Raw genomic sequence first — 12,764 nt, forward strand, 5'->3', positions numbered from 1 at the left:
TTCCTTCTCTTATTTTTTGAAATAGTTTGAGAATAGGTATTAACTCTTCTTTTTTTTTTCTTTAAAGTAGGCTCCACACCCAGCATGGAGCCCAACACATGGCTTGAACTCATGACCCTAAGACCAGGACCAGAGTTGAGATCAAGAGTCATATGCTTAACTGACTGAGCCACCCAGGCACTGTGACACTTCTTTAAATGTTTGGTAGAATTTGCCTGTGAAGCCATCTGGTCCTGGACTTCTGTTTGTTGGAAGTTTTTTTATTACTGATTCAATTTCTTTGCTGTTTATCGGTCTATTCAAGTTTTCTATTTCTTCTTGTTTCAGTTTGGGAAGTTTATATGTTTCAAGGAATTTATCCATTTCTTCTAGTTTGTCCAGTTTGTTGGCATATAGTTTTTCATAATTATCTCTTATAATTACTTGCATTTCTTGTTTTTGGTTATTTCTCCTTTCTTATTTGTGATTTTATTTATTTGGGTCCTTTCTCTTTTCTTTTTGATAAGTCTGGCTAGAGGTTTATCCATTTTATTAGTTGTTTTCAAAGAACCAGCCCCTGGTTTCATTGATCTGGTCTATTGTTTTTGGTTTGTTTGTTTCTATATCATTTATTTCTGTTCTACTCTTTATTATTTCCTTCTTTCTGATGGCTTTAGGCTGCCCTTCTTGTTCTTTTTCTAGCTGTTTTAGCTGTAAGGTTAGGTTGTTGAGCAACAGTTTCATTCAAGCAACTGTCAGTACTATGCCTCAGAAGAGCAGAGCGTGCAGGTGTGCAAGCAGTGCACTAGCAGGGCCAGGCAATCGGGGATGTGTCCCCTGTGAGGGTGAGGGAGTGGGTGGTGCAAATGCCTGTGTTCAGCCATTGGGGGTCATCATTTCTCCATGTGTGGGAGGGCTTGGCGTGTCTTCTCAGCCATGATCCTCATAGCATAAGATACACCACTGCTTGTGGGAGAACAGATGCCAACATGAAGAAAGTCTCTGATTTCACCAACACAAAAATTATTTTAAATTTGGGTGTAGTATAAAGTAAAATATATAGGGGTACCTGGGTGGCTCAGTGGGTTAAAGCCTCTGCCTTCAGCTCAGGTCATGATCCCAGGGTCCCGGGATCGAGCCCCACATCAGGCTCTCTGCTCTGCAGGGAGCCTGCTTCTCCCTCTCTCTCTGCCTGCCTCTCTACCTACTTGTGATCTCTGTCTGTCAAATAAATAAATAAATAAAATCTTTAAAAAAAAAAAAAAGTAAAATATATAGTTCTGAGTGTTCAAAAAAAGTATGTAATTTTGCTTATATTTTAGTATAATAATTGCTAATATTTACTGAATACATACTATAATTGAGTAGTGTGCTATTATGTAAGAACTCTCTCTATATTATACTAGAGTATAGTATAGAGCCCTTAGGATATTACCTTTTTTTTTTTAATTTTTTTTAAATTTATTTATTTGACAGACAGAGATCACAAGTAGGCAGAGAGAAAGGAAGGGAAGCAGGCTCCCTGCTGAGCAGAGAGCCCGATGCGGGGCTTGGGATCATGACCCGAGCCAAAGGCAGAGGCTTTAACCTACTGAGCCACCCAGGCGCCCCAGGATATTACCTTTAAGAGTCAGGGGCAGAACAGTGTTATTACTTTAAATTTTACAGAGCAGTTAAATTTTAAAAAATACTTAAAATTATTTAAATATTTACGGGGGCACCTGGGTGGCTCAGTGGGTTAAAGCCTCTGCCTTCAGCTCAGGTCACAATCTCAGGGTCCTGGGCTCGAGCCCCACATCGGGCTCTCTGTTCAGCAGGGAGCCTGCTTCCCCCTCTCTCTCTGCCTGCCTCTCTGCCTACTTGTGATCTCTCTCTCTGTCAAATAAATAAATAAAATCTTAAAAAAAAAATTACGTATACTTTTTTTTTTTAAATAGGGTTTTGTGTTTTTAATTCTTTTCACTCATTTAATCCTCTGAAGTAGATACTATTATTGTCTCCATTGTGTAGATGAGGCAATTGAGACACAGAATCACAAAGAAACTTCCCCAAGATCAAACAGTAAGTGTAGAACCAGGATTTAAACCTAGACATAAGGGCTCCAGAATGTGATGGATCTGGCAGGTCAAATCATTTAAATCTCGGGCCTGCATCCTGTGTAGCTGTGGCCTTTGTGACAAGGGTTGCTTGTCTGGTCTCTGTTAAAATAGCTCATGGAGCAGAGTTTTGGCGAGGTGGTGTAGTGATTCGATAGAACAGACTCTGGACTAGGAACAAAAAATGCCAGTCCTGGGGCCGCCTGGGTGGCTCAATTGGTTAAGCAACTGCCTCTGGCTCAGGTCATGATCCCGGAGTCCCGGGATTGAGTCCCACATCGGGCTCCCAGCTCCATGGGGAGTCTGCTTCTCCCTCTGACCTTCTCCGCTCTCATTCTCTCTCCCACTCTCTCTCTCTCAAATAAATAAATAAAATCTTAAAAAAAAAAAGCCAGTCCTGGGCACATTCCAGGAATCTTTCTGAGTCTTCATTTTCTTCCTCCAGTATGAGTTTTCTGATGTCAGTCTTATGTATGTTTGGATTATGTTTTGTCATTTATAGAGTGCCTTTACATGTTATGTCATTTATCTGTCTTGCCTGCCGTACAGTATTGCTTCAGGGATCAAATGAGTAATATACAGGGGAAGTAGAAGCGATGATTATTGCTTTTCAAAGTATTTGCTTTTCTCCCCTCAGTTTTCTGTTTCTTCAAGAGTGAATTATAAAAAATAATTCAGATTTACTTGGATATTTAACGTATAGGTGCTATTCTATAACTATATGCATGATCTCCTTCTATCATTTTCACACATAGCTCTAGTACCCAAGTATTGTATCAAATAGAAGTTATATTCTGTTCTATTTTCTGCCCTACTGAACAGGAAATGTAGTAGGCACGGATAATCCAAAATAATTAGCTAGCTTTTGGTATTCATTTTTGTACTTAATTTAACTTGAGTATATGTGGCTGAGAATTCAGAGTACAGATCTTCCTTGACTTAAGGGGTTACATATAAACCCTTCATAAGTTGAAAATATATAAAAAATATATATACAATATACAATATTATTATATGTTATATATTTTTATATATTATATATTATATATATTAAAATATGTATATATAATATATATTTTATATATACATAAAATATATAAACCCATTTTAAGTTGAAAATATTATAAGTCGAAGATGCATTTAATGCATCTAACCTACTGAACGGCATAGCCCAGCCTGGCCTCCCTCAAAGATGCTCTGGACACTTACATTAGCCTGCAGTTGGGCAAACTCATTGAACACAAAGCCCATTTTATAATAAAGTGTTGAATATCTCATGTAACTTGCTGATTACTGTACTACAGTGAAAAACAGAATGATCGTGTAGGTACAGAATGGCTGTAAATGTATTGGCTCTTTGTTCTCACGATCACTGGCTGACGGGGAGCTGCAGCTTGTTGCCCTGCCCAGCATCACAGGAGTGTATCATACCATATATCATTAGGGACAAGATCAAAATTCAAAGTGTGAAGTACAGTTTTTACTGAACGTGTATCACTTTTGCACCATGGTCAAGTTGAAAAATTTTAAGATGAACTGTTGTAAGTCTGGGACCATCTATACTTAAAGTATTGAGTCTCTTGGGAAAACTTGAGATAAGCCGTATGTTTCAGACTTTGGAGTCTTGTCCACCCTACTCTTTAACCTCTCCCATTCAGGAGTCCAGCAAAGAAGCTAACATCTTCATTCTACCCTTCCCTCCTCTCCCACACACACCTTGTGGTAAAATCAGGAGGCTAGGAGAGAGAGAAAGGTTTTTTTTTTGTTTGTTTTTAAGAGACTGTTTTTTGAGAAAAAATGAGCAAGAGAGAGCCGGTCAGGGGAAGGGCAGAGGGAGAGGGTGAGAGTGAGAATCTTAAGCAGGTTCTACAAGTGTGGAGCCTGACGTGGGGCTTGATTTCATGTCCCTGAGATCATGAACTAGCCGAAATCAAGAGTCAAACGCTTAACTGACTGAGCCACCCAGGCACCCCTGTTTTTAGGAGAGTAACATTAAGATTATGGAGGGAATCTCAGAAATCTTCTCCTTGAGCAGTAGTCACATCAACTGGTGTCAAAGAAGATGCCCAACTGGTGGTAAAGTGTCTGAGCTTCTGAGGTTGGAACTTTCCTAAAGTGGGTATCTACAGTAGGGGGAACTGCTAAGGTCAAAGCAACACAGTGGAAACTTATCTTAGCATTTGGAACTTTCATATAGTATCATAAGTATGAGCTTCTGTGGTCTTCACGTTCTCTATATTCCATGAGGTTGTGCTTATACCAGCCAGTGATGCTGGTCATTGTTTCTAGTGTTCCTCTGTTTTCATGATGGCAGCACGATTTTCTCTTTAATCCATTATTACAAGTGTGGTGTCCAGAACAAGGGAATGTTCAGGATATTGCTCTGCTTTGTGGTGGGCAGACCTCTCCTGGTATATTATGTTTGATTCTGAACACTTCACACTGAGGGTCAGGACAACCTAGAATGTGTGATCTAAAGAAAGGTCCAGGATGGCAAGGGGTGGTAATCATTAACATGTTGGTGAAGGGAACTAGAAAAGAGAAAACTTGTCTATACTAGGAATATTCAAATTTCTGAAAAGCTCTTACACCAAGGAGGAATTAAAATTATGACTGTTAGTAAAAATAGTTAATCATTTTTTGAGGGTCCACTCTGTTTAGATGTGCTAGGCTCTCCACATATGTTAGATGTATTGCAAGGCATCTTCTGTTTCTGCTTTACAGATGGTGGATCTGAGGCTCTGAGACGCATAATAACCTACTCAAGGTCATACAGTTATTTAGTGATTTCACAACCCAAACCTAGGTCTTCCTAATTCCAAAGTCGTTAGCTGTCAGATTGTACTGACACTGAATGGAGATCATAGGCAGACAGATCTTAGGGGACAGGGCAGAAGCTAGCCATCCCAGCTGTTCTGATTCCTGGGAACGGAGAACTTAGGGCAGAAAGTGAAAGATCACTCATTGGGGTTGTTGTGAAGAGAATTTGTACATGGCAGAGATGACTTTATAATCACATTCCTTATTAATCTCTTCCACTGTGATCTTCTGAACTCCTGTTCAAGGTCCAGGCTAGGCCCCTTCAGCCTTTTGGTTCTCAGTTTTTCAGATTTCATTCTCAGAACCTATTTCTGGCCCTTCATGGATGGATCTGAGTACTTGGATAATTTCTTTCCTTAAGCAAAATAAAGGTTATCTAGGGGTGCCTGGGTGGCTCAGTGGGTTAAGCCTCTGCCTTTGGCTCAGGTCATGATCTCAGGGTGCTGGGATCGAGTCCCGCGTCGGGCTCTCTGCTCAGCGGAGAACCTGCTTCCTCCTCTATCTCTCTCTCTGCCTGCCTCTCTGCCTACTTGTGATCTCTCTCTGTGAAATAAATAAATAAAATCTTTAAAAAAAATAAAAATAAAGCTTATCTAGAAACTATCTCACTTTTTGAAGTTGTGCTTCACTAGGTCCCTTAGCATCATGAGAGCTCCTTGGATTGGTGCTAAACCCAAATGTAGCTTGAGGTGCACTGCGCTACAAGTCTGAGCCACTCTTTTCTCCAGCCTGTTGGAGAGCCACTGATCTTAGTGCCCAGATAACTGTTCCTTGATGAAAATGCCATGCAGGTCTTACAGTGGGGAAGGAGGATGGAATACCTTGGCTACATAACATAATTTTAAGAATTAATCAGCTGATGATGGGTTGTGAAGGGCGAGGCAAGGGTTCCTCTTTGTGAACTGCTTGTCACCTGCTGATACCTTTACAAATTATGGAGAGTGTTTATTCCTACTTAAGAATTTGATGAACTCCTGTTGTTTTGATATTACAAAGTAATTATGCTAGCTTTAAGATTTGAAAACAATAAATATGTTTGTAATTTTTTGTTAATAAAAAGTTTATAATCTTTTTTGTAGCTTATTCACCTCGATGAAGATTGTGTAACAGAACTTTCCGTACATCACAGAAATAACAGGCAGACTATGGAGGATTTAATTTCATTGGTAAGAAGTACAATGTGAATTCGAGAATAACATCTTTTGTTTTATTGTTTATTGATAAAATAAATGTACCAATTAAGTACATTATAAAGAGTAGAACATTTTTCAGACCTAGGATTTTATCTTGGGTATAAATAATATATTTGTGTATGATTTTCACTCAATTCTTTTCTCATGCCCGCTGGATATCCTCTTTTTTAAAAATTTAATTTAATTTTTTTTGTGTGTGTTCCAAAATTCATTGTTTATGCTGGATATCCTCTTAAAAATAACATTGATTAAGGAAAATTATAGTGGGGAAAAAATAAAGAAACAGAAAATACTAGTCCACAGAGAATTGACGGAGTTCTGATTTTACTCCTTGAAATTCTCTAACATGGAACTATGATTCTGCTGTGGGAATAGGTACATGTGAAGCACTTTTCTTCTTACTTAAAAGCAACCTTGTAGCATCACATCACCCCTAAGCTTATGAACCAAATACCATGAAATCATTATCATGATTTCTGTGTTGGATCATTTTAGCTCCTTCAGATGCTCAGTCTCTAGATTTTTTCCTACAGATGGAGGTACTCACTGCTGACTCTGAGTATAATCTAACCTGAAGCAGGGATTGTGCCTAACTTTGCTCCTGATTTAATACTGTGTCTTTCATCATCTATGATTTGTATTTTTTCTCTTCTAATTTGCAAGGTAAAGGCTTTAAGCAAAAATTTTTTTTTACTAAACAAAGCTTTGCTAAGCCACAGTTCTTTTCACTGAGAAGGTATAAAGGATTTCTTTTGAATGATATAATCAAGGTTCTGGAATGTGTGTGGAAAACAAAATGATAATTTAGTTTTTCATGGATAATGCCTTTATTTTATTTTTAAAGATTTTGTTTGAGAGAAAGAGAGAGAGAGAGCATGAGTGAGGGGGGAGGGGCAGAGGGAGAGGGAGAAGCAACTCCCCACTGAGCAGGGAGCCCAACACAGGGCTAGATCCTAGGACCCCAAGATCATGACCCGAGCCAAAGGCAGGTGCTTAGCCAACTGAGCCATGCAGACACCCTGGATAATGCCTTTATTTTTTAAAGATTTTATTTATTTGACAGAGAGACACAGTGAGAGAGGGAACATAGCAGTGGGAGTGGGAGTGGGAGAGGCAGGCTTCCTGCAGAGCAGGGAGCCAGATGCAGGGGCTTGATCCCAGGACCCTGGGGTCATGATCTGAGCCAAAGGCAGATGCTTAACGACTGAGCCACCTAGGTGCTCCCTGGATAATGCCTTTAAAGGAATGTCAAGAATTGGGAATTGTTGGGGCGCCTAGGTGGCTCAGTGGGTTAAGCCTCTGCCTTCAGCTCAGGTCATGGTCTCAGGGTCCTGGGATCGAGCCCCGCATCGGGCTTTCTGCTCAACAGGGAGTCTGCTTCCCTTCTTCTCTCTCTCTGCCTGCCTCTCTGCCTACTTGTGATCTCTGTCTGTCAAATAAATTAAAAAAAAAAAAAAAAAAAAAAAAGAATTGGGAATTGTTGCAAGGTCTTTTATAATGAAAATTTGAAGTTTCCATTGAAGTAACTTAAAAATAAAAAGTATGACTTTTTCTTTAGGATGATCTTTAATACAAGACTGTACTTCAGATACATAAGATTTCTTTTAAAATTTTTGTTTTACAAGTTTTCAGACACCTACAAAAGTAGAATAGAATTGTTTAACAGTGATCTTCCATGTAATCATCATCCCTTTCAACAGTTAATGACACTTTGCCAGTTTTATCTGTATCCCAGGACCCTCTCCCATCTGTCCTTTCTAACTAGGATATTTCAGTTAGTCCCACACATCCTGTCATTTTATTGAGAAAAACTTTGGTTTGAGATCAATAGACTTAAAATCTGAATCTTAAAGCTAATATACTTAGTAGAGTGCCTGGATGGCTTAGTTGGGTGTCCAGCTCTTGTTCTCAGCTCAGGTCTTGATCTTGGGATCGTGAGTTCGAGCCCCATGTTGGAATTTCAAGAACTATTGAAAAAAGTTCTTAAAATAGTATCCTTTATGTGGTTTTTACATATAGTTTTCAAACTTAAAAGTGAAATGGAAATAGGAATTATTTACTTCTGTTACAGAAAAAGTAGATAATGAAGCATGATGGAGATTGTTTTCTGGTGTTACTCTCTCTAAAGATCTCCATGATTCTAAAATCTAGACTTGAACAATATCAAGAATGCTGTGAAGAAAGTAATAGTTTTTCTTCTCTTGTACTCTTCCCTCATTCTAAAATTCTTGTTTATACTTATTTTCCAGTCCTAGGGATGAGTAGGATAGGCTATGCATTCTAAATGTGAGATTGTCAACTTTATCTGAGCACTAGAGTCTCCTGGGTACTTTAAACTAATCCCAGTGCCTAGGTCCCACCCCCAGATATTATGATTTCATTGGTTTGGTGTGTGGCCTAAACATCAGAATTTTTAATAGCTTCCCAAATGGCAAAAATTTAGAGTAGTACTTCTCAACTCCTACTACTATAAATTTTTGCCATTCAGAGTATGTTCTGACCGGCAGCATTAGCATCACTTGGTGCTTGTCAGAAATGCAGACTCTCAGGCCCCACTTCAGACCTACTGAATCAGAATAATCTGCATCTTAGTAAAATCCCTGAGTGATTCCTATGTACATAAAAGCTTGAGAAGCATTGGTGTAAGTCAGTGGTTTTCAACTGGGCGTGATTTTGCCTCTCAGGGCACATTTTTGGTTGTCACAACATGGGTATGTATACATGCTAATGGAATCTAGTGGTTAGAGGCCGGGATTCTGCTAAATATCTCACAATGCTCAGAATAGCCCTCAGAAGAGAGAATTATCCAGGCCAAAGGCCAATAATGTCGCGGTTGAGAAATCTTGGTTTAGGTAGTCTAAGAGAATTCACATTGGTCCTACTACTTTCCAGTTTAAATAGTTTCAGGGAATCCAGATTTGAAGTCATCTGTGGTCTGTTATACTTTTTCTGGCACTTTGGGAGCTTTGCCTTTATTTTGGGGGCTGGTTAGACAGGACAGGGAGAAACCAGTTTAGTGAGATCCATGCTGGTATGGTGCTGCTGATCTTTGTGCAGAGAGAAAAGCAGTATTATTCTCAAATGTTTGACTCCTTGAACTCCCACTTTTATATCATTTATATGAGCTCTGTCTGTTTTTTTTAAAGATCTTATTTAGGGGCACTTGGGTGGCTCAGTTCTTGGGTGTCTGCCTTTGGCTCAAGTCATGGTCCCAGGGCCCTGGGATTGAGCCCCGCATGGGGTTTCCTGCTCAGCGAGAAGTCTGCTTCTCCCTCTCCCACTCCCCCTGCTTATGTTCCCTCTCTCACTCTATCTCTCTCTCTGTCAAATAAATAAATACGGTCTCATTTATTTATTTGAGACAGAGACAAATTTAGAGCAAGAGTTGGGGTAGGGGCAGAGAGAGAAGGAGAGCAGATTCCCACTGAGTGCGGAGCCTGATGTGGGGCCAGATGCAGGGCTGGATCCCAGGACCCTAAGATCATGACCTGAGCCGAAGTCAGACACTTAGCTGACAGAGCCACCCAGGTGCCCCATACATGAGCCCTCTAAACTGCTTTTTATATGCAGAAGTTAAAGTTTCATATGTGTTATGATTTTGAACTATCTCACCATGGCCCTCTTGCGACTCACAGTAGTGGTGCTAGAGCATTCCTTATTTTTCCCCTCTCCTTCCAGGTGTGAGTGACTGTGAATTGTGGGAGCAGCCAGTCATCTGGTAGGAGGACTTCACTAGGGTTACACATGCATATGAGAACCTATTCAGATCAATCCCTTCCCCCACCCCTGCAGTGCAAATTGCCCTTTATTCTGGTGGCAGAAGTTTAAAGATTGAGGACCTCACAGCCAAGCTCAGGAAGGACAGTGAGCCATTCCTCAATTTCTCAAATGCTTTGTCCCAGTAACTGCCTGTCCTCAGCCCAGGGGCTTGGGCAGTTCTCTAACATGTAGTCTGTGTGAACAAGAACAGGGGATTTTAGAATGTTTCGTTTTTTTTTAGGAATGGAGCCTTCTTTATGATAGGTAGACCTGTTGCTTTACTTTCAGACATTTGGCTTTCAAAACAGGGAGCTGCTGGAGACATGGGTTGTGTTAGACTTGTGGACTGATGTCACCTGAAAGTGTAACTAGTGTGCCAATTCATCTGTTATTGAACACACAACTCCTCCATGTGTCTAATTGTAATGAGTAGTGTGCAGGGGCTATGGCAAAAAACTTATTAAAAGGATGCCTTTTTGCTTCGGGATAAAGAGGGCTTAGAGTTGTAAAACTCCCAGGCAGGCTGAGAGGACTCCATCTAAAACTGTCCAGGTATTGTTTACAATCTAAGGAGGTGGCAACTTGTTTCTGAGCCATTGTCTGTAATCAGTATATGGCATCTCTTTCACAAAGGTAGGACTATCATACTGGAGAGTGATTGTGATTGCATAGTTTTTATCCACTTCCCAAGTACCTTCTCTATGAAACTTTTTCTGTCCTTCCTTCCAGCCCATCCTGTCTGGATTAAAGGCAGCATTCTTTGATAATTTATCACAGAATTTTATACTTCTTCCACTAGTTTGGTAGGTCCATTATATAGATTTCATAGATACATGCTGATTGTGGCTATCTAAAATATTAACTGATAAAATTTATTAATAATAACAGTTTTTATTTACACCTTTTTGGTAGTAGGCCCTTTTGGATCATGTGCCTTGTGAGGAGATACATGCATTAAATATTATTTAATTTATTAAAATTTAACACTCCTGTAGGGTAGAGTCACCTAGTTTTATGAGTCCATTATTTAGAAACTTCTAGTTATACACAGTGGATTGAACAGGTGTGTTTACATACAACACTTCCCTAAAACCTCACTAAAATAACAATAAAGAGATAAAAAGATAAAAAATTCACAAGGGTGTTGAGGATAAAAGAGGAGACAAAAAGTTATGTCAATAAAATTTGGGGAGTTATAAAATAGAGAAGCGGCATCTGACATAGCATTTTAGAAAAAGCTGAAAGTTAAGTGTCTACAGTGGGAAAGAAAAGAAAATAAGCAAATTGATTAGAGCCTTAGGCTCCAGAAAGACTTAAGAATTAGAGGTACTCGGAGCCTCTGAAGTTGGGAAATAAGTAGAGTGGAAAATAGGAAGATTGGTTGAAAATCGGTACTAGAAGCAGTTGGACCCCAGGTCCCTTTTTCTACCTTGTGCTGCATGACATCCACCTCCTCCTTACCCCAGCAGGAAATGGGAGACAGTGAACAAGAGGAACTCGTCTACCATACACAGCTTGGGTGGGGGTGATGAGCCATTATGAAATGGACGCATAGCTACATGCATTCTTCATATTCAGGAGAGAAACGCTATCTCTAACCACCTTCCCTATTCAAGCCTGAGAATGTTGGAACCAGGATTTTATCCTGTTTGCAGTGGGGGTGGGGAAAATATTGGAAGATTTAATTCTAGGGAAAAGCCAAAGAGAGGACCTACTATACTAATGGTTGGGAGTTCAGATTCCTGTCTGTTCACCATAGAGAGAAGCCGCCAAGGTGATGAGCAGCCTCAGACTATACTGAAAGCCTTTAATTAACTGTGCTTTGTAATTCTTCATCTTTCAGTAGAGATAGGCGGCCAAAGCTTATCACACATTTGAGGAAAGCCTCTAACATGAAAATCAGAGATCAAAACAAATGGTGGGGGTGGTGAGGTGGGAGAGAAGGAAGAAAAGTAAAGATACTGAGAAACAAGAGATAAGCAGGGAGTGGAAGAAAATGGCTTGAAGTGATAATTAATATTCCCAGAGATAAGAAAGGCTATTTCTTCTTTGAAATAGGAATAAGATGACTAAAAAGGAACATTTCAAGAGATAGCTCTTGAAAATTTAAGATATGACCACAGAAATGAAAAGCTTAGTAGAAATGATTGAAAGTAAAATTAAAGGAAAACCTCTTAAAAATAGGATCTAAGAACAAAGAGATAGATGAACAAATAGAAGAGAATGGGTAAGAAAGGTCCAACATACAAATAATAGAAGTTTCAGGAAGATAAAACAGAAGAAAGAAGAGAAGAAAACATAAAAAAAAAATAATAATACAAGAAGAAGTATTCCAGAACTGATGGTTTCTAAGTTAATAAAACTGAGTTTTTTAAGAATGAAGGGGTTTAGCCAGGTTTTGGAAATATGAATGAAAATAGATGAACACAAAGTGAAATTTCAGAAAACTGGGGAAAAGAGAATATTCAAAAAGTTTCCAGAGACCCCCCCCCCCCCCCAAAAAAGAAAGCCTCCAAAAGATCATAAAGAAAGGCCTGGAGTCAGAAAGACCTTGGATTTTTCAGTATCTGTACTAGAAGTGAGAGGACCATGGAACAATTTTTTCAAAACTGTGAAAATTATTGTCATCCTAGAATTCTGTACTCAGCCCAACCAGAATCAAGTGTGAGCAGGGAATGCAGTCATTTGTCGTAAATTCAGGGTCGCACAAGATTTACCTCCCATTCATTCACCTTCAGGAAGTTACTGGAGGATGTTTTCCACCCAGACAAGAGAGTATCCAAGAAAGAGTGATATTTAGGATCTGGGAAACTGGGGATACATTGTAGAATAGATGTGAAGGGAATCCCTAGACCAACAGTTGAGTTGCAGGTTGAGAAAGAAGCCAGACAAGAGTGGAGCATGGAGTGCAGACAGC

General features: G+C 39.5%; 1 protein-coding gene across 9 annotated transcripts in view; it reads left to right on the forward strand.

Annotated features, from left to right (window-relative positions):
• LOC111145797 (maternal embryonic leucine zipper kinase) overlaps positions 1-12,764 on the forward strand; it is an 86,599-nt gene that overhangs the window by 48,381 nt on the left and 25,454 nt on the right. For all 9 annotated transcript variants that reach the window (XM_022501017.1, XM_022501016.1, XM_022501020.1 and 6 more), the window contains one exon: positions 5,975-6,061. In XM_022501017.1, the coding sequence (XP_022356725.1) occupies positions 5,975-6,061 (87 nt within the window). The remainder of the gene's footprint in view (positions 1-5,974; positions 6,062-12,764) is intronic.

The sequence above is a fragment of the Enhydra lutris genome, unplaced genomic scaffold, assembly GCF_002288905.1.
Source record: "Enhydra lutris kenyoni isolate GAN:26980312 unplaced genomic scaffold, ASM228890v2 scaffoldscaffold13, whole genome shotgun sequence".
Classification (NCBI taxonomy): Eukaryota; Metazoa; Chordata; class Mammalia; order Carnivora; family Mustelidae; genus Enhydra; species Enhydra lutris.